General features: G+C 45.5%; 1 protein-coding gene across 1 annotated transcript; it reads right to left on the reverse strand.

Moving 5' to 3' along the window:
- Positions 1–14,446: 14,446 nt before the first annotated feature.
- Positions 14,447–22,364, reverse strand: LOC126249141 (uncharacterized). Its single transcript, XM_049950795.1, has 2 exons — positions 20,323–22,364; positions 14,447–14,498 (listed from the first exon to the last, which is right to left on the reverse strand). The coding sequence occupies exons 1-2, from the start codon at positions 22,362–22,364 to the stop codon at positions 14,447–14,449; spliced, it is 2,094 nt and encodes a 697-aa protein (XP_049806752.1).
- Between the last annotated feature and the right edge of the window lie 507 nt (positions 22,365–22,871).

Genomic DNA, 22,871 nt, shown 5'->3' on the forward strand with positions numbered 1-22,871 from the left:
TTGCACAGAGCACAGAGCACAATAAAACTGAGACCAATCGAGTTTCGTGATAATGATCTCATGGATAAAGTGTTCTATTGTATTAAATGCTGGATCGACGTAAACAAAAATTTTTATGTATTTGATTTGGTACCTGTCTCAAAACACAAGACAGCATTTGAGAAGTCATACCTCCTAAATTGGTCGAGTGAGGTATTCACAGTTTACAAAGTGCAGAGAACAAATCCCAGAACTTACATCTTAAGGATAGCAATGGCGCTGAAATTTCAGGATGCTTTTACACCGAGAAAATGCAGAAGAACTCAGAACCACACGTGTTTTTCATAAAGCAGGTCATAAGACGTCGAGCACTAGTTAAATGGCTTGGTTTTCCAGCGACACAAGACAGTTGGTTTGACACTGATGATTTGCTATATAAGGTTGCACAGAGCGTAACCAGCACAGTAACATAACATGCGAAATAGGAGACGCATTATTGGAGGCGGTGGTGTTCTCAACAAACTAACCGTCGTTTTGGATATTCCAGGGTTTAGCTACTGTGAATCTGGTAAAATGATTCAGAAAAGTTTGGCTCGTGGTGAAAAGGAGGTTCATCTGCTTGACGAGGCGTCTTTGGAAAATGACACTGCATACGCAGAACATAAAGATCTTCAAGGACGTCATGCCGCAGATCGAATTTTAGCTGACGAAGCCAAGGAAATACGTGCAAGAAAGGATATTGTTACAGGACAGCGCATTGCAGCATTTGTAGTCGATAATTTTATCACGCATGGTTTTAAGTTGGGCTTAGGGGTGATGAATTTCAAGCAAGTTATGAATGTTGAACGTCATGCACTGAAGAAGAAGAAGAATAAGAAAAAGAAAAAAATCAAGTAGAAGAAGGGGTGTTTAAAAAACTGTATCTAAAAGTGCCCTGAATGATAACGAACCGGTTAATGCACCCAGCGTTCTGGTGATACCAAAGAAATCTGGTGAAATTATCCCCTTTCTCGTTATTGCACTCGCAGGTCTGTCAGCAATGGGTTCACTGGCTGGTGGTGCTGTGGCTATTGCCAGAATAGTGAAGAACGCACAGAACTCTTGAGTAGTAGCTAGAGAAAGCAAGAAGCCATAACCACATGATGGATGCAGCAGGCATCGGAAAGAGACTATACCTGAAACTATACAAGAAAGGACTAGATCTGTTCATAAATAAAAAGAAAAGAAGTCCATTAGCTATTATACCTGACAGACCACTTACAAATACAGATCTGCTCGATTTGTCGCGAAAAAATCCAGCATTCTAAGATTCCGAAGTGTGTTCATGTGAGGTACATTACCGAAAACTATGTGGAGATCCGGAGAATATGGAACTGTAAATTTAGATGTTTATGGGGTACCAAGAACCCACTCGGTGGTGCATGATAATAAAAATACACATAACGTCTAATATTTGGGCTCATTTGGGGATTGGCAGTCGCTAGAAGAGTCACAACGATACTTCACCGACTGCAGACGTTTGTTCTACTATTTTCATAGCTACCAAGACATTAACACGTACTTACGTGGGCATCTGTGCATAATGCACCGTCTAACGTTTACCAAGAAGCATATATAGGGTGGTCCATTGATCGTGACCGGGCCAAATATCTCACGAAATAAGCCTCAAACGAAAAAACTACAAAGAACGAAACTTGTCTAGCTTGAAGGGGGAAACCAGATGGCACTATGGTTGGCCCGCTAGATGGCGCTGCCATAGGTCAAACGGATATCAACTGTGGGTTTTTAAATAGGAACCCCCATTTCTATTACATATTCGTGTAGTACGTAAAGAAATATGAACGTTGTAGTTGGACTACTTTTTTCGCTTTGTGATGGATGGCGCTGTAATAGTCACAAACATATGGCTCGCAATTTTAGACCAACAGTTGCTAACAGGTAGGGTTTTTAAATTAAAATACAGAACGTAGGTACGTTTGAACATTTTATTTCGGTTGTTCCAATGTAATACATGTACCTTTGTGAACTTACCATTTCTGAGAACGCATGCTGTTACAGCGTGATTACCTGTAAATACCACATTAATGCAATAAATGCTCAAAATAACGTCCGTCAACCTCAATACATTTGGCAATACGTGTAACGACATTCCTCTCAACAGCGCGTAGTTCGCCTTCCGTAATGTTCGTACATGCATTGACAATGCGCTGACGCATGTTGTCAGGCGTTGTCGGTGAATCGCGATAGCAAGTTTCCTTCAACTTTCCCCACAGAAAGAAATCCGGCGACGTCAGATCCGGTGAACGTGTGATCCATGGTATGGTGCATCGACGACCAATCCACCTGTCACGAAATATGCTATTCAATACCGCTTAAACCGCACGCGAGCTATGTGCCGGAATCCATAATGTTGGAAGTACATCGCCATTCTGTCGTGCTGTGAAACATCTTGTAGTAACATCGGTAGAACATTACGTAGGAAATCAGCATACATTGCACACCATTTAGATTGCCATCGATAAAGTGGAGGGCAATTATCCTTCCTCCCATAAAGCCGCACCATGCATTAACCAGCCAAGGTCGCTGATGTTCAACTTCTCGCAGCCATCGTGGATTTTCCGTTACCCAATAGTGCATATTATGCCGGTTTACGTTACCGCTGTTGGTGAATGACGCTTCGTCGCTAAATAGAACGCGTGCAAAAAATCTGTCATCGTCCCGTAATTTCTCTTGTGCCCAGTGGCAGAACTGTACACGACGTTCAACGTCGTCGCCATGCAATTCCTGGTGCACAGAAATATGGTACGGGTGCAATAGATGTTGATTTAGCATTCTCAACACCGACGTTTTTGAGATTCCGATTCTCGCGCAGTTTGTCTGCTACTGATATGCGGATTAGCCGCTACAGCAGCCAAACCACCTACTTGGGCATCATCATTTGTTGCAGGTCATGGTTGACGTGTCACATGTGGCTGAACACTTCCTGTTTCCTTAAATAACATAACCATCCGGCGAATGGTCCGGACACATGGATGATGTCGTCCAGGATACCGAGCAGCATACACAGCACACGCCTGTTGGGCATTTTGATCACAATAGCCATACATCAACACGATACCGACCTTTTCCACAATTGGTAAACGGTCCATTTTAACACGGGTAATGTATCACGAAGCAAATACCGTCCGCACTGGCGAAATGTTACATGATACCACGTACTTATACGTTTGTGACTATTACAGCGCCATCTATCCCAAAGCGAAAAAAGTGGTCCAACTAAAACATTCGTATTTCTTTACGTACTACACGAATATGTAATAAAAAATGGGGGTTCCTATTTAAAAAAACGCAGTTGATATCCGTTTGACCTATGGCAGCGCCATCTATCGGTCCAACCATAGTGCCATCTGGTTTCCCCCTTCAAGCTAGACGAGTTTCGTTCTTTGTAGTTTTTTCGTTTGATTCTTATTTCGTGAGACATTTGGCCCGGTCACTATCAATGGACCACCCTGTATATAAGGATATGCATTAGGCATCCACCCATCAGTCAAGGATGAGATGCTATGTCTTATATGTATTCAAAACAACGATTTTCAGTATACACGCGAATTAGTTCCCACAGGTTGATTTAAGCAACGAGGACTGTAGTATTGCGCACCGATCTCCATCTCTTCACCCTCCTTACCCTCTCCCAAGGTGGCTTCCGCCAGCTCCCTCTCCCTGATGATGTCCTCGTCCCCTCCATCTACCACTCCTTTCAACTTTGACCCTGTCCCGCCCCCCACTTCCAGTGTCCTTTCCTTTCGGCACCCTCCCTCCCTTCTCTTCTCTTCCCTTCTTTTTCCTTTTCCCCGTCCCCTCCCTCCCCCCCTTCCCCCGGGCTTCCTCTCCCCCTTCCTCCCTCCCCCCTATCACCCCTGCCCGTGGCATCTCTGCTCTCCCCTCTCGCTCTCCCACTCCACTTCCTCCTCCTCCTCTCTTGGCAGGTCCCCGGCCTCGCACACGCATAGTGAACATTCGCGCGCCGGCGATCATCGCCTTCTGTGTCTCGTGTGTGTGACGTTGTTTAGTGTTTTTGGTGTCCGCCATCCCACTACTACGTTCACTTGTGCCGTCGGATTCATCAGTGTTCTGTGCGCCGTGCCAACGTGTTTTCAGTGTTGTTATCGTCACGTGTGAACGACTCCGTGTTTTTTGTGTCTCTGTGACCTCTCTCTTTTGCCCGTCACTGTGTTCATTATCATTCTCCGTTCTTATACTGTTGTACACACTATGGCTGAAGAGCGGCGTAGTGTGCCGCTGTCAGCCTACCTGATTTGTACAGGTATTAAAATAACAATAAAGTAAAACAAAAAAAAATTAAAAATAGTATTGTGCAGAAGGGGCTGGAGACTTGCAAGAGCATTCCGGATATAGCAGAGGCTAATAATAAACTTCATCTGGAAATTAATGGTTGAAAATAAAGTTTGTAAATAGAACCTGGTGCATACGATATTGACGATATAAACTAAGTTTTAAAATGGTCTGGAATAGCGATTTCCTTACATGAAAACATGAATACACTTAAATCTGAAATAAAGACAACGAGTGCAACGATTTACTTTAACCTGAAAGAATCAATAAGATCACTACTGGGTTTCACAAAAGGGCAGGTTTTGAAGAAGAATCCTTATAAATTATAAAGATCCGACCAGTCAGTGGATATACTCTCTGTCAGTACAATACATGTCGAATGTAACATCGCAGAAAACTCTTATCTCACCATCAGATTGATTCACACAATTTATGGATTCTTCCCATAAGTGTGAATACGGTATAAGATCGTTGAGACCCCTAAAAACCCTATTTACCTCCCAGTAACAGTTCAGGCTTTGAACTACACTACTGGCCATTAAAATTGCTACACCAAAAAGAAAGAAGATGATAAACGGATATTCATTGGACAAATGTATTATACTAGAACTGACATGTGATTACAGTTTCACGCAATTTGGGTGCATAGATTCTGAGAAATCAGTACCCATAACAACCACATCTGGCCGTTATAACGGCCTTGATACGCCTTGGCATTGGGTCAGACAGAGCTTCGATGGCGTGTACAGGTACAGCTGCCCATGCAGCTTCAACACGATACCACAGTTCATCAAGTGTAGTGACTGGCGTATTGTGACGAGCCAGTTGCTCGTACCGGCCATGGGGCCGAGAGGTTCTAGGCGCTTCAGTCGGGAACCACGCGACCGCTACGGTCGCAGGTTCGAATCCTGCCTCGGACATGGATGTTTGTGATGTTCTTAGGCTAGTTAGGGTTAATTAGTTCTAGGTTCTAGGGGACTGATGACCTCTGAAGTTAAGTCCCATAGTGCTCAGAGCCATTTGAACCATTTTTGAACCAGTTGCTCGGCCACCATTGACCAGACGTTTCCAGTTGGTGAAAGATCTGGAGAATGTGCTGGCCACGGCAGCAGTCGAACATTTTCTGTATCCAGAAAGGCCTGTACAGGACGTGCAACATGCGGTAATGCATTATCCTGCTGAAATGTAGGGTTTCGCAGGAATAGACTGAAGGGTAGAGCCACGGGTCGTAACACATCTGAAATGTAACGTCCACTGTTCAAAGTGCCACCCCATACCATGACACCAGGTGATACGCTAGTATGGCGTTGACGAATACACGCTTCCAATGTGCGTTCACCGCGATGACGCCAAACACGGATGCGACCATCATGATGCTGTAAACAGAACTTGGATTCATCCGAAAAAATGACGTTTTGCCATTCGTGCACACAGGTTCGTCGCTGAGTACACCATCGCAGGTGCTCCTGTCCGTGATGTAGCGTCAAGGGTAACCGCAGCCACGGTCTCCGAGCTGATAGTCCATGCTGCTGCAAACGTCGTCGAACTGTTCGTGCAGATGGTTGTTGTCTTGCAAACGTCCCCATCTGTTGACTCAGGGATCGAGACGTGGTTGCACGATCCGTTAAAGCCATGCGGATAAGATGGCTGTCATCTCGACTGCTAGTGATACGAGGCCATTTGGATCCAGCACGGCGTTCGGTATTACCCTCCTGAACCCACCGATTCCATATTCCGCTGACAGTCATTGAATCTCGACCAACGCCAGCAGCAATGTCGCGATACGATAAACCGCAATCGCGATAGGCTACAATCCGACCTTTATCAAAGTGGGAAACGTGATGGTACGCATTTCTCCTCCTTACACGAGGCGTCACAACAACGTTTCACCAGGCAACGCCGGTCAACTGCTGTTTGTGTATGAGAAATCGGTTGGAAACTTTCCTCATGTCAGCACGTTGTAGGTGTCGCCAACGACGCCAACCTTGTGTGAATGCTCTGAAAAGCTAATCATTTGCATAACACAGCATCTTCTTCCTGTCAGTTAAATTACGCGTCTGTAGCACATCTTCGTGGTGTAGCAATTTTAATGGCCAGTAGTGTATTTGGACCAGGATAATCATGTTGTCGTTTTTCGTGGCAAGGAAATCATCGTATAGCTACATCTAAGGCAGAACCAGTACAGATCTTGAACGTGCAGAGACCCAGAGGCAATGGCGTCCTGCAACCACCTGGGACCCTTTGGAGGCCGAATCGACAGCCTTTAGCTTGCCGGACTGGAATCGTTGGCAGTGAACTTCAACCGGTATGGTACTACCGTGCCCCTGTATGGTCAACGAAGACAGGACGGGCATAAGGTATAAAACCACAGTGCCCGAGGTGCAGCACTACACTTGACAACAGAGCAGCATGGTGATAACACATGCAAACTATGAGTTTCTCAAACCAGTGGATCTGAAGCCGCGCATTGACGTCGTCCGATATAAATAGCCCGCTGGAATATGACTAGAGTATTATGCGCCAGGAATACTTCTCATGTAAACCTTATGCATCAACCACATTTATCAAGAACGATGAAATTAAGATTGACGTCCAACACCAAGACGCTTTAACCCACCCATGCGTATCTTGAGGGATCATTGACGAAAATGAATGGTAATGCAACAGCAGCATCGAACCTTACACATAATGCTTTAGCGTTCCAGTTTTGAGATATACGATATGAACTTTACGGGGTCGAGATTGACTGTACAAGCAATGTAGGCATAACATCAACTCATAAAACGTCTGTCTCTGCTTCTCCCTCGGATTTCAAAGATTTAGAAAATTCAGGTTGTTTCATTGACGAGCCAGTGGCTAGAACAGTGGAAGAGTACAAGAGATTTACTGCGTGTTTACCTTTACAATTGCTTGTGAGGTACTTTGAGGACATGCGACGAATTGTTCTGAATTTTAAAGACGAACTTATTCTGGTATAGAGTGCATCGGATGACAACTCATACATTCAAGGAGCCCAAGAGGAAAATGAGATCGCCATCAATAAAATAATATGGAAAATGCCACACATCACAGTATCGGATGACCAGCAATTGAAGCTTTGAAAAGTTCTGAATGCCTGTGTATTTCTACAGCTACCTTTCCTTTCACGCGAGGTTTCAGAGTACCCAGTGCTACCGACAGCAAGCAGACAAACATGTTCTATTAAAACATACTCTCAGCTGGAGATGCACAGTTTCATCATACTTGCTTTTCAGACCAATATAAGAGAGAATATAGCAAATGATTCCATCAAATTTGATAATCGCATGTTAACGCCAAAGTCTACCTGAACTCTGAATTCTACCCGTATGATAATTTACACCTGCTGTCGGATGAAAATGTATACAGTCTAGCACATGACATATTCTGTGCTTCATACTATTAGGAGGAAGGATGTCTACTCAGTCCATGGACCTTCAAGGAGCTGGCGCCAGTCATCGTAACAGACTTCTCAAAACAGAACGAGATAATTAAGTCTGGAGCTATAGATGTACAAACTGAGTTTGCATCTTCCACAAATTTCCTGCAACACTGCAGCACACTGAATAGTATATGTCTGTGAAGGCTATAAATGTGCTAGGTCTCTCTGGTATTGCAACGACTGCACTGTGAAGTCTCTCTGATGTTCAAAATGTATGAACTACTAAATTTCTCTCTCCAACGTCTGAACTGTCAAACCTTATGATACATGTGTATGATGAAATAAAACATATTACGACTTGTAAAAGCAAATAATTATTTATTATTATATATTTTTGATACAACTTCTGTACACTGTTAATATACATTTGGTACTTTGCGAACGGTGGGAAACAAATCACCATCATTAAGAAAAAATTTATACTGAAGAGCCAAAGAAACTGGTACACCTGCCTTATATTGTGAAGGGCCTCCAACAGCATGCAGAAGTGCCGCAACACGACGGGGCATGGACTCGACTAATGTCTGAAGTAATGCTGGAGGGAACTGACACCATGATTCCTGCAAGGCTGTCCACAAATCCATAAGAGTACAAAGGGGTGGAGATCTCTTTTGAACAGCACGTTGCAAGGCATCTCAGATATGCTCAATAATGTTCATGTCTGGGGTGTTTGGTGGCCTGGGGAAGTGTTTAAACTCAGAATAGTGTTCTTGGAGCTACTCTGTAGCCATTATGGACGTATGGAGTGTCGCATTGTCCTGCTGGAATTGTCCAAGTCCGTCGGAATGCACAATGGACATGAATGGATGCAGGTGATCAGACAGGATGCTTACTTACGTGTCACCTGTCACAGTCGTATCTCGACGTATCAGGGGTCTCATATCACTCCAGCTGCACACGCTGCACAACATTACAGAGCCTTCACCAGCTTAAAAAGTGCCCTGCTGACATGCAAGGTTCATGGATTCATGAGGCAGTCTCCATACCCGTACACGTCCATCCACTTGATACAATTTGAAACGAAACGCCTCAGACCAGGCAACATGTTTCCATTCATCAACAGTCCAATGTCGGTGTTGACGGGCCTAGATGAGGCGTAAGGCTTTGTGTCTTGCAGTCATCAAGGGTACACGAGTGGACCTTCGGCTCCGAGAGCCCATATCGATGATGTTTCCTTGAATGGTTCGCACGCTGACACTTGTTGATGCCCCAGCATTGAAATATGCAGCAATTTATGGAAGGGTTGCACTTCTGTCACGTTGAACGATTCTCTTCAGTCGTCGTTGGTCCCGTTCTTGCAGGATCTTTTTCCGGCCGCAGCGATGTCGGAGATTTAATGTTTTACCATAATCCTGATATTCACGCTACACTCGTGAAATCGTCGTACGGGAAAATCCTCACTTCATCGCTACCTCTGAGACGGTATGTCCCATTCTTCCTGCACCGACTATAACACCACGTTCAGACTCCCTGAGATCTTGATAACCTGCCATTGTAGCAGCAGTAACCGATCTAACAACTGCGCCAGACACTTGTTGTCTTATATAGCTGTTGCCGACCGCAGTGATATACTGCTGCTGCCACAGATATTGATGCCTCGAGGGAGTTGATTGTTCTCGGTTGTCATGCAATATCCGATGTATTTCAGTTTGCTGCAGTTGATCCTACCGGATATCACTGAACTGTATTGTTGTATCCTGCTGGAAGTTGTCTATTTCCACTTTAAGTCTGAAGTCTGTGTCAAGTGGCAGACCAACATTTACACGCTTTGGTCCATTGTAAAGTAAATTTAAGTGTTTAGTTGTTGTGAACCAGTGTCACTTGTACTCGGCAATATGGATCGCTATCGAGTGACTCAATCTGTGGTTGACATATCTTAACCAATCTTGGATTACGTTGTCAAGTTTATGTTTGAACATACAGGTCCCGACTGGCCGGTGTTAAATACAGAATGCACTGTGGAATGGTGTCTGACGGAGCTGTTTTTTGTGTTGAAATGTTATAGATATGGAGGTAACAGACTATTACTTTCGTAAGCTGTCGCTATTTCGTTACATACTTTTGCCATCACTGACGGTCATTTTATAGAGATGATATGAACATACAATAATTTTTGAACCGTAATCGAACGTGACTTCCGTAAGAAGCTGACGTTATACACCTCTGGAAACATATAAATGATTTGTGCCAGAGAGAATTAATGTTGTATTTGGTGTCCAAGTTGGTAGTTTCATCCTCTTAAAGTTTGCGACCATAGTGTGTGGAATTTGTTACCTGAGTGTATGCTTAAGGACCGTTAGATATCGTTAAATCACCATGAGCATGTTCGCACTTTGTGTGTGAGTTTGTGTGTGTTGTGTGTGTTCGTGTATGTGTGTGTGTGGGAGGCGGGGGGAGAGAGAGAGAGATTGAGACGATCAAGTGTTCTGTTCATAATGCACTATTTCGTAGTGAAATGCTGTGTTTTTGAAAGCACAGTATTACACCTGTAAGGGAGCTTCTCTCCTTGTGTAATTCAGAATCGAAGCTTTTATGTATGCCGATATGTTACACAACAGATATTCCCATTTTTGAAGAACTGACATTAAATCTCATATGTTTCCTGTCGTCTGAAGAAACGATATTGCTTTGTTTGCGGAATTTTCACGTCCGCCTTAGAAATCCAATGGAAACGTCTGATGTTATTATTATTCGCATGAAGCAGATGAAACCATGGAGTAACGATACTTAAGCGAGGTCATTAAGTGAGATGTGCATCGTTCGCCGCCTGTCTGAAATGTGAGTTCTGTAAAGTTTCCCATTAATGTTTAGCGAAACAAACGTCCACACGGCTATGAACTGCCTTCTAATCGGTAGAATCTATGTGCCATATTCTCGCACAGTCATAACCGGACAGATATGAAATGACGATCTTGCATGTTTTCAAACTATCCTGATAATTTGACGTAGTGTCTGCTATATAACCCCTTTAAAAACATACCTTATCATCAAACAGAAGTCCCACCTCCCGCTAAACGATTATGATCACGGAAACCTTCCGCAGTTACAGTGGCAAAGTTATTTCACTTCGTAACATACAGCTCTTATTGTAAAATAATACACATCACAGGGTGGATCTATGTTTTGCGCGGTAAATTCGAAATGTGTCAATGCAATTGCAGGACTACACTGGGCTTGGGATATGTTTTAGAAAGCGACAGGCGACTATGAATTATTGTCCTAATAGTAACCACTTTTACGGTAAACCTCCCACATAATTGTTCAAACAAATTTCGGGCTGAACAGTCAATTCGCCGGGAAAATTTTAAAATTCACACCTCCCACATAATTACTTGCCCCACGTGTCTGCTAAATTTATTTTGCCCTTTGACTGTATTTGTTGTTGATAGCCTGTATTAGAGGTTATCACATTTATGAGAATCTAAATGAACTTGAATGCTGAACTAATAATGAAATGCTGACTCTGTCTTTATTTTAGACAGTTGTTGATGAGTGATTAATGTATCAACACTGGATTGATCTTTTATGAAAGTCATGGCACATGTTTGTTGATTAAAAATATTACCAAAAAAGTACATATTAAGCTTGATGACAAATTGAACATGAACTGATGGCAGCACAAATATGCAACAAGCAGTTAACACTCCCATGTGTGACGGCTGGGTTGCAAAGACTACGGTTTGTCTAATTGAACTATTTACTGTGGCTCAAATATGGATAATGCAAGCTGAGAAAATCCGTCACTGAGTAGACTTGTACGGATTTATTCCAAACAGAAGTTATACTACGTTGTTGCAGTTGAAAACAAGTGGCGAGATTGTGATCTTGTTTGCCCTAACACTCCGGAGCAGCAATAAAAATCCCCTTTTTTCGATGTGCGACACTGTCTCAGGTGACAGTTATGGTTGAAGGGTTTGCAGAACAGCGACATGGGGCGCCTGTGATTCGCTATCGAGGGCACCAAATATGTAAAGTTGTGGCTGGCGATCAGTTAGGCAGATCGCAGTTACTCTCTAAAAATAAGATTGGCCTTGGCACAGCGAGTTGTCCAAGATGACTGAGGTCTAAACTATCGCTACAACTAAGTTCTCACCACAGGCTCCCCACTCAAGACCACTGCTAGTGTGAATCCATGCTTAGGACAAGTGTCCTAAGTGCAACCCACTCATAACAAAAGTCAAGACCAGAATCCTTTCCAGACCGGAGTCTGAAACAGAAAACCCACTCCAGACTGGAGTCTAGATCGGAGAACCTAGTTTCTTCACTCCTCATTTTCCATCAGATCTCCGGAAACTCCATAAAAGCACTTCTGTAACCACCTCCCCCCCCCTCCCTCCCGTAAAGGGTTTCATGCCAATCACAAGACTCCACAAGCTCCAGGGCTGTCCTCTAATTCGTCTGCTCTACTCTTTGGGCAATTCTGACCAAAGTTAACAATATTCTTCTCTTTTCAGGAGAAGTAGCCAATTCCTGACTCGCAAATTCCTGGGCAGAGAGATGGAGTTGTTGTGCACCTGACTTGTTTTATCCCACAGCCACTTTAGTTTTTGAGTTTCCATATAGCTCTGAAGTGAACAACACATTTTTCATGGAGATCGTTATCTGGATGGCCCAAACGTTACCGGGTGTCCAACCAGGGGCCTTAGCTAAACTAAGAGAAGTATTTTCGTGTCCCAGCATATATCATTTGAGACCCACCATAAATATTGCGTTCCTTGTAAAACTGTTTTGAAGGTCTGAGGCTTCCAAAAAAATTCTGCAGGCTGAGGGACGATACCAGCTGACAGCCCCCTCGATAGCACAAGGTGAACATCGAAATTCGCGAATTTTTTTGGCCACCATCCCTGTTCACAAAGGGTGTTTACAACACTGGTATAATGAATTGGCTGGGTAACCTAGATTTCTCCCACACCCCTTGCCTCTGTTGTGGCAAGAGGCACCTAACAGGCATGTCCAAGCCGTTTTTTCGCCTCTTCGACCAAACGCATTGTCTGCACAATGGTGTGAAAAATTCTTGGGCCCAGAATTTTGTCCCCTGTAAGCGTTTCCAGATATCCCTTCTGTAATAGCTGCACATGGCTTTCAAGCCCCAAAGACTTAATGTTAAATGACGAAAGTGCCTACTTGTTCTCTACTCCAGAAAAATACTATTCGAAGGAGAGCCGCCATAAAGATCCCACATGCATTAACAGTGTACACACTCCCATCCATGCCTGTCCATGCTGATAATTTCCTGTCACCTCACAAAAACAGCGGCGAAGTGTCGTGACATGGAAGCAATGAGGCCCTGGTGAGCCATTGGAGGGAGCTGACACCACATCTGCACACACAAGTCACCTAATTCCAGTAAATTCCGGGGAGGGGGTCGATGAGTTCTGACGCCACGTTCAATCACTTCCCAGATGTGTTAGATTGGGTTCAGATCTGGCGAATTGGGGGGCGAGCACATCAGTTGTAACTCGCCACTGTGTTCCTTAAATCACGCCATCACACTCCTGGCATTGTGACATGGCGCATTATGTTGCTGTAAAATTCCACTGCCATCGGGAAACATGATATCATGAGGGGGTGTACGTGTTTTGCGACCAGTGTATGTTACTCCTTGGCCATCATCGTGCCTTGTACGAGTTCCACTGGACCCATGGATGGCCACATGAATGTTCACCAGAGCATAATGGAGTCGCCGCCAGTTTGTCTCTGTCCTGCAGTACAGTTGTCAACGAGCTTTTCCTCTAGAAGCCGACGGATTGGCGCCATCCCTTCGGCATGATGAAGAAGGTATCAGGATTCATCAGACCATGCAGTGATCCGCCACTGGGCCAATGTCCACTGCCGATGGTCATGTGCCCATTTCAGTCTCAGCTGCCAATGTCATGGCGTTCAAATTGGTACATACATGGGTCGTCATTGGCTGTGGAGGCCCATCGTTAGGAGTATTAGGTGAAATGTGTGTCCACACACTTTTACTCTGACCAGCATTAACGTCTGATATTAGTTCCACCACAGTTTGCCACCTGTCCTGTTTTACCAGTCTGCCCAGCCTAAAGGTCTGACATTTGTAATGGGGAGTGGCTGCCCAACCCCACAATGGCTGGGCGTGGTTTCACCTTGATTCCGCTATGTGTTGAAGACATTCACCACAGAACTCCTCGAACACTCGACAAGCCGTGCAGTTTCTGAAAGCATGTGCTATCGGTCAAACTCCGATAGATTTTGCACCTACCCGATTCTACACACAGACAGCATACTCACTGATACTATATGCACTATGCGTGTGTCTGACTAGCAGTCATTCCTCATCAGGTGACGCTGCTATCGCCTGGATGGGTTTATATTGACTTTAGGTCGGTGGTGATAATGTTCTGGCTGATCAGTGTAAGTTTATGTGTTTTGCTATCCTGTGATGTTAGTTATGTTACTGATAGTAAATAGATTTATTTTTGTGGTCAATTTTACAAGTATAGCACCTTAAGATTTCTTTTTCTTTAGAGCCACCACAGAAGTGTTTGGAATTGGATTATTTATACCCCATTTGCATAAGGTTATCGAATCGATATATGGAGCTGACGTCACTCACCACCCAGAGCTGTCACTGATGGACAGTGGGTTGACCACCAATTGCCCAACTATTTATGTCTTATGCGACTCATTGACCTAGGTGAATGACAACTCTCCCCAACCTTCTGGAACATCAGTGGTGCTCTCCCTGAAAAGGTATTTGTTTAAAAAAAGGGATACAAGTGCTTGTAATAAACGGTGTACGGTTTGGACTTTAACTTACAGGAAACTGAATGAAAATACCATTCTGCAGCTGATATGAAACTTAGTGGCAGATTAAAACTGTGTGCCAGACCGAGATTCGAACTCGGGACCCCTGCCTTTCGCGGGCAAGTGCTCTACCATCTGAGCTACCCAAGAACGACTCATGAGTCTTCCTATCAGCCCTAATCCCGCCAGTACTTCGTTTCCAACCTTCCAGACTTCACAGAAACTCTCCTGCGATGCTGCAGAACTAGCACTCCTGGAAGAAAGGATATTGCGGAGACATGGCTTGCCACAGGCTGGGGGATGTTTCCTGAATGAAATTTTCACTCTGCAGCGATGTGTGAACTGACATGAAACTTCCTGGCTGGTTAAAACTGTGTGCCGGACCAAGACTCCAACTCGGGACCGTTGCCTTACGCGGACAAGTACTCTACCATCTGAGCTACCCAAGCACGATTCAGCCCCCCTCCTCACAGCCTTACTTTTGCCAGTACCTCGTCTCCTACTGGCGGAAGTAGGGCTGTGAGGATGGGGCCAGAGTCGTGCTTGGGTAGCTCAGATGGTAGAGCACTTGCAGTTTCATTCCGGGAAATGTATGAGACTGCAGATGACTGGACAATTGTTTCTTGCGTTTTTCTGTTTTTCTTTTCCAAGAAGTAAACTTTCGTTTCTCTCTTCTTTGATGCCGCTACAGTTTCCTGCGCTTTGAATTGTTTCAAACGTTCTCTTTATGGAGACGCTGTAGGCTAATTAAGAGATTCAGATCATTCTGATTTTACTACAGCTGATGGCTCTTGCTGATTTTGGGAGCAGGCCAGATAATTTTTCGACTCACATTTACTCCATTGTTTTTATTGTGTATGTCAAACTTCTGGTGCGTTGCAAAGCCATTCTCTCTAAGTATATGCCTGTTGCACTGGAGTCTCGCTTTAAAGAGGTCGTTTATAGTATTTTCCATAGTTACTGCTTTCAAGCATGCCCTTCCAAATACCACCACAATCAAAAATGTGGTATCTACTTTCCCTGCCTTGTTTGCCAACCAGATTCCTACTTTTTGGGGATAATGCGTTTTAAACAACTTCACGAATTCGACGCAAGAAGCTCCATTTCATGTGTGGATTAGGGTAATAACCAGGTCATATGAACATGATTTTCTCTTTCTTTGTACATCACAAAAAAGTGATATGGTGCCCGTCAGTTATTAGCACAACAAGATCACCTCCAGATCGATTCATAAAGTTGACAAAATTGTCAAACCATTTAGAAAATGTATGAGCCTTATCCAGCTACTATGGTAGCAAGCTAAAGTTAATCTAATATGAGATAGGGTGCTACAATATGCGATGCCGCTGCATATTAGGATACCCATGGCATTGCTTATCAGGAATAAGCAATAGCTCTCCTTTCTCACAAATGTGCAGATGTTGTTCATCATGAACATTTTCTTGGGTTCCATGTATTCTGTATGTGGTATGACATGGATGGTTCTCTACATTTGGTCTCTTGACATGTTCTTGGTCATCCACTTTACACTTGAGACATGACTATGTCTGTATTCGGCTTTCAGCTTAGCATTTTATAACTTTAATGTGATAGGACTACTTGCAAACAGATGCATAAATCTTTGGTTTACTTATTTATGATGTTGTAATTTCTTTCATACATCTATCATTTTCTACAGTTATTTTTGTCGTTTAGTGGGTTATTTCGGGATTGTGCAGTTTAATGTATCATCCAGCTGTCCAGTAAAAATCATGGAATATTTAATTAATGATTCTATTAATAAATATTAAATTTGTACAATGTATAGAGTGGAAATTCGTTATGGTGTATTATATATAATTCTATTTTAGGTATGTGACAATGGATGTATCTGTTAATTTTATCAAATGATTACTGTAAATTCATTTGTATAATATTGACGTTCAGTCTTATTCTGTTTTTAATCTGTCTTTGTATTTGCATGGTTGGTAAGTTGATGATGCTATTAGTATTGTTTCTGCACAAAGGCCTGAAGATGGTCTATTGACTCAACGAAACTGGTAGCCATATAATAAATAACATCAAAAAGACAGTTCTACGTGTTCCCTTTTATTAAACTGGTTCTATGATGCCAGAATCCAAGTTCCAGAATAATGGCACTAGGATGCCTGAGGCAAAGGATGTTTGTGTGGGCCCAGGCCTGTCTGCTTACTTCACATGTTTTCCTTGGCTACTATTCACTCATAAGTATATGGTCACTGATTCTCCAAACTCTTTTTTTAAACATTGAGAGGGACAGAGCATCCAGACACACCCCCTCCCCCCGCGCCCCACGACTGTTTTCTGTAAGCAAAGTTCCTGGCAGATTAAAACTGTGGGCCGGACCGAGACTCGAACTCGAGACCTTTACCTTTCGCGGACAAGTGCTCTACCAACTGAGCTACCCAAGCACGACTCACGACACGTCCTCACAGCTTTAATTCCGCCAGTACCTCCTCTCCTAACTTCCAATCTTCACAGAAGCTCTTCCGTGAACCTTTATTCCGGGAGTGCTAGTTCTACAATATTCGCAGAAGAGCTTCTGTGAAGTTTGGAAGGTAGGAGACGAGGTACTGGCGGAATTAAAGCTGTGAGGGCGGGTTGTGAGTCGTGTTTCAAATGGTTCGAATGGCTCTGAGTACTATCGGATTTAACATCTGAGGTCATCAATTCCCTAGAACTTAGAACTACTTATATCTAACTAACCTAAGGACATCACACACATCCATGCCCGAGGCAGGATTCGAACCTGTGACCGTAGCAGTCGCGCGGTTCCGGACTGAAGTGTCTAGAACCGCTCGGCCACAGGGGCCGGCTGAGTCGTGCTTGGGTAGCTCAGTTGGTAGAGTACTTGCTCGCGAAAGGCAAAGGTTCCGAGTTCGAGTCTCGGTTCGGCACACAGTTTTAATCTTCGAGAAAGTTTGATATCAGCGCACACTCCACTGCAGAGTGAAAATCTCGTTCTGGAAGCATCCCCCAGGCTATGGCTAATCCATGTCTCGGCAGTATCCTTTCTTCCAGGAGTGCTAGTTGTGCAAGATTCGCAGAAGAGCTATTGTTAAGTTTGGAAGGTAGGAGACGAGGTACTGGCAAAATTAAAGCAGTGAGGACGGGTCGTGAGTCGTGCTTGGGTAGCTCAGTTGGCAGTGACGGTGCGGACCGTGTTGCACTCCAGCCGCGCTGCGGTGCGCACGCCTATTTGTTTACGCCGGAGCAGCTTCGTGTTTGCAATGTTTTGAGTCTAGAATGAGATGGCACAGTCGTACAGAAAAACGACTTTGAAGTTCAGTTTTGTGAACGATTATACATGACCAAAGGCACACGAGATTGAACGTTTTTTAAGGGAAGAGGTAACAATCGATCCACAGGAAATGGGGGGAATCCAGTTATCGGTCGTTTCAAGCGTCGTCTGTATGAGGCTTATTGACGATGCGGCTTGTGAAGGATTTCTTCAACGATCACCGAACCGATATAGTTTCTGTCATGAAGACGAGAATGTTGGTGCGGTAACAGTTGTAAGGTGTCAGGCAAATCCAACACCTTCCATGAAAACCCTTACATTATAGCAAATCCGGCAGTATGTCACATGTTCCGAATGAATCCTGACATTAAATTAACCAAAGTAATACGATCAACGAGTGAGCAAATGGAATACCACAGACTAACACAAGAACGCCTAAATGTATGTCATACCTTCCCACCATGAAACAGACGCAGTTCCGAGGGGAGAAACGAGAACAGAAGCCGACAGTAGAGTCGTGTAAGCTAGAAGGTCCTACGATAAGGGACACCCATATCGGCCGCCGACCGCCAAGACCACCCCCCAGCCCATGTTAAAAGATAGAGCCCTCCAGAAGAGCAGTATAGATCTTACGATAACACTAAAAGGGCCACACCAGCTGCAAGTTTTAGCATAAGACTATACGCGTCTCTGTTACGTAGCAAACATTAAAAACATTGCCCCACCACGAAAAGTATAACGTTTCTCAATGGATAGACAGAATTTTTGTAGGCGGAGATTAAGGTTAGCATTGAGACCCTGATAGGTCAGCTGAAAACACAGCCAGATAGCTTTTCTTAAACCAACTTCGGTAAATTGTAGTAAAGAGAAGTTAGAGTGAGTTGCTTCCTGACGCTGCCTAACCACCGACAAAGTAATGAACGCACGCGATGCCGCATAAGAGCGCATAAGGCTTCACTCAGAACTGCAGAAGTCTCATCTGTTACAGCCCCTTTTTGCGTAATACTAGTGTAGATCGTCAATTAAAGCTCATGGTATTCACGTTTGCTACTGGAAGTTAAAATCTGAAACGCGATGATTTTTCTGTTATATAAGTATTGAGAAGCCACACCAGCCACTGTAATTTACGACAAGTTAAATAAGTAATTAAAGATAATTGAGGGTCACTGTAGACCATTTTGATAGTTTTCTCTTTTATGAAACTTAATTTAAACCTAGATTATAGATGTGATATGGCATAGGTCATCCTTCGATCCATTATAGAACTTGGAAACCCATTCAGGGAATATTCGTTCACATTTTTGTTGAACACGGTTGGTTTATATCATCCTGTATTAAAATATTTCCTTTTATCAATAGTGCAGTTTATAAAGAATGTCTTGTGAGTAGAATAAAAATTCCAATGGTAAACTTAAGTGCTTTCTCGACGTTATTTTAGCAGCTAACTAAAAATAAGAAGGCCTTGAACCCCTTCCACTAAATTTAGTTAGTATTAAGATTCTTTTACAGGGAGTGCAGTGGAGCTGACGCTGAAATCATTAAGTATTTGATTATATCATCGCTAGTCTCACTGAACTCTTCTGAACTCTACATGCCATGTGTGGTCTGGCGTCTCCTTACCAGCAACAGGTCCCAGGTTCAAACTAGTCAATTCCCTAAAAAACACGCTCAGGGCGTCGTTGCGCGAATGTGGCAGGGAGACACGACTTAGAACAAACTGAAACCACGCAGAATGTTAGACAGTCGACCACGCGGGAATGGGGATACGCATCATACGGGTCCATTTGAGGTCCCGTCTGAACTTGTGATCGACACCTTTCGACCATACAGTACAGTTCTATCCCATGTGGCCGAGAAAGGGGCGAGTTTTAACCTCATACCCCTTCCTAAATGGGGACAGACAAATATGGATAGAACTGAGAAAGCACGTCCCCTCTTATCTGTATGTAGAGGGTTGTCGAGCGATTATAATATATGATGGACAACCTCGCACTTGCTCAGGTTGCGGGAAAGATGGCCACGTCCGCTCGGAATGCCTCCAGCGTCGTTTAGTGCAAACCCCGCGGGATGACGTTTAGGCACCACAACAGATGACTGTATTACCGTTGACCTTTGTGGAGGCCCTGAGAGAAGCAGTGAGGGAGATTTCCGATGGGCGCCATATATATGTGCACTATAGAGCACATGGACACCAACGGACTGGGAAGCCGACCACCGGTTCCACCGCAGCAGACACAGGACACCATACAAGAGATGCAGCTGAAGGTCGCAACGGCTCAACCGTGGTGGCTGCCAGTGTTTCCACCGAGAGCGTGATAGACCAGGCCCAAGACGGAGGATACGCCATCCACACAGCCGACGCGGAAGCACGACAACGGAAACAGCGTTCGCCGAAAAGAAGAAACAAGCGACGACTGACTTCTGCTGACGATATCCATGGTCCCGAGGGGACATAAGACGACAACGACAGTATCGACCTGCTACGAGTGGATTCAACAGATACCGAGATGACGGTGCAGGATTTGCACAGCGAAGATAACTTGAATTCTCCTTCTGGTAACCGGAAGGCAGAAGTGGAGATGACGATTGTCCAACATCAGAGCGGTGACAACGCTGTCTGCCATCCTTCGGCCGGCTCTGCAAATATGCTGGGGGACTGGGCCCAAGAGGTGGACCAACAGGACCAGGGTGAAGATAAGGACACGGCGGTTGAGGATAGTCCTGGCCATGCGCCGGGAGGGGCCCGGGAATGTTGAACAACTTGGTGTGGTGAGGAGCGACGGGATAACCGACAGCAGTTCGGTGACCGGAAGGCAGAAGTGGAGATGACGATTGTCCAACATCAGAGTGGCGACACCGCTGTCTGCCATCCTTCGGCCGGCTCTGCAAATATGCTGGGGGACTGGGCCCAAGAAGTGGACCAACAGGACCAGGGTGAAGATAAGGACACGGCGGTTGAGGATAGTCCTGGCCATGCGCCGGGAGGGGCCCGGGAATGTTGAACAACTTGGTGTGGTGAGGAGCGACGGGATAACCGACAGCAGTTCGGTGACCGGAAGGCAGAAGTGGAGATGACGATTGTCCAACATCAGAGTGGCGACACCGCTGTCTGCCATCCTTCGGCCGGCTCTGCAAATATGCTGGGGGACTGGGCCCAAGAAGTGGACCAACAGGACCAGGGTGAAGATAAGGACACGGCGGTTGAGGATAGTCCTGGCCATGCGCCGGGAGGGGCCCGGGAATGTTGAACAACTTGGTGTGGTGAGGAGCGACGGGATAACCGACAGCAGTTCGGTGACCGGAAGGCAGAAGTGGAGATGACGATTGTCCAACATCAGAGTGGCGACACCGCTGTCTGCCATCCTTCGGCCGGCTCTGCAAATATGCTGGGGGACTGGGCCCAAGAAGTGGACCAACAGGACCAGGGTGAAGATAAGGACACGGCGGTTGAGGATAGTCCTGGCCATGCGCCGGGAGGGGCCCGGGAATGTTGAACAACTTGGTGTGGTGAGGAGCGACGGGATAACCGACAGCAGTTCGGTGACCGGAAGGCAGAAGTGGAGATGACGATTGTCCAACATCAGAGTGGCGACACCGCTGTCTGCCATCCTTCGGCCGGCTCTGCAAATATGCTGGGGGACTGGGCCCAAGAAGTGGACCAACAGGACCAGGGTGAAGATAAGGACACGGCGGTTGAGGATAGTCCTGGCCATGCGCCGGGAGGGGCCCGGGAATGTTGAACAACTTGGTGTGGTGAGGAGCGACGGGATAACCGACAGCAGTTCGGTGACCGGAAGGCAGAAGTGGAGATGACGATTGTCCAACATCAGAGTGGCGACACCGCTGTCTGCCATCCTTCGGCCGGCTCTGCAAATATGCTGGGAGACTGGGCCCAAGAAGTGGACCAACAGGACCAGGGTGAAGATAAGGACACGGCGGTTGAGGATAGTCCTGGCCATGCGCCGGGAGGGGCCCGGGAATGTTGAACAACTTGGTGTGGTGAGGAGCGACGGGATAACCGACAGCAGTTCGGTGACCGGAAGGCAGAAGTGGAGATGACGATTGTCCAACATCAGAGTGGCGACACCGCTGTCTGCCATCCTTCGGCCGGCTCTGCAAATATGCTGGGGGACTGGGCCCAAGAAGTGGACCAACAGGACCAGGGTGAAGATAAGGACACGGCGGTTGAGGATAGTCCTGGCCATGCGCCGGGAGGGGCCCGGGAATGTTGAACAACTTGGTGTGGTGAGGAGCGACGGGATAACCGACAGCAGTTCGGTGACCGGAAGGCAGAAGTGGAGATGACGATTGTCCAACATCAGAGTGGCGACACCGCTGTCTGCCATCCTTCGGCCGGCTCTGCAAATATGCTGGGGGACTGGGCCCAAGAAGTGGACCAACAGGACCAGGGTGAAGATAAGGACACGGCGGTTGAGGATAGTCCTGGCCATGCGCCGGGAGGGGCCCGGGAATGTTGAACAACTTGGTGTGGTGAGGAGCGACGGGGGCGCAGATAACCGACAGCAGTTCGGTTTTCAACACCATCGCTTGATGATACCGCCCTCCAACTGATGAACACACGCCAGGCGTACCGCACTGCGACGATCAACATTAATGGCATCCGGGCACCACTTAAAATTCAAATGCTGAAAGATATGTTACACGCCGTGGATATTGTATTCCTACAAGAAGTACTTTTCACATCGCCGCCGGAGTTCTACGGCTACGACGCACATTATTCAGTGCACGATGAGAGTGGGTGCGGTATGGCGATCTTCACTAGGGAAGGAATAGGAGTGGAGGAAGTCACGTCTCTCCCTTCGGCGCGTGGAATAGCGATCACTGTCGACGGTGTTCGTTTCATCATCGTATACGCGCCGTCTGGCTCCACAAAAAGAAGAGAATGGGCGACCTTTTACACCGAAGAGATAGCACCGTTGTTCACCGGACAATATGACAGTTATACAGTGGGCGGCGACTTTAATTGTGTCGTCGTCCAAAAGCACCAAGTACCTCATTTTGTGTCATGCATGGAATTGCGCGCTTTGATTA

Source organism: Schistocerca nitens, chromosome 3, assembly GCF_023898315.1.
Source record: "Schistocerca nitens isolate TAMUIC-IGC-003100 chromosome 3, iqSchNite1.1, whole genome shotgun sequence".
Lineage (NCBI taxonomy): Eukaryota > Metazoa > Arthropoda > Insecta > Orthoptera > Acrididae > Schistocerca > Schistocerca nitens.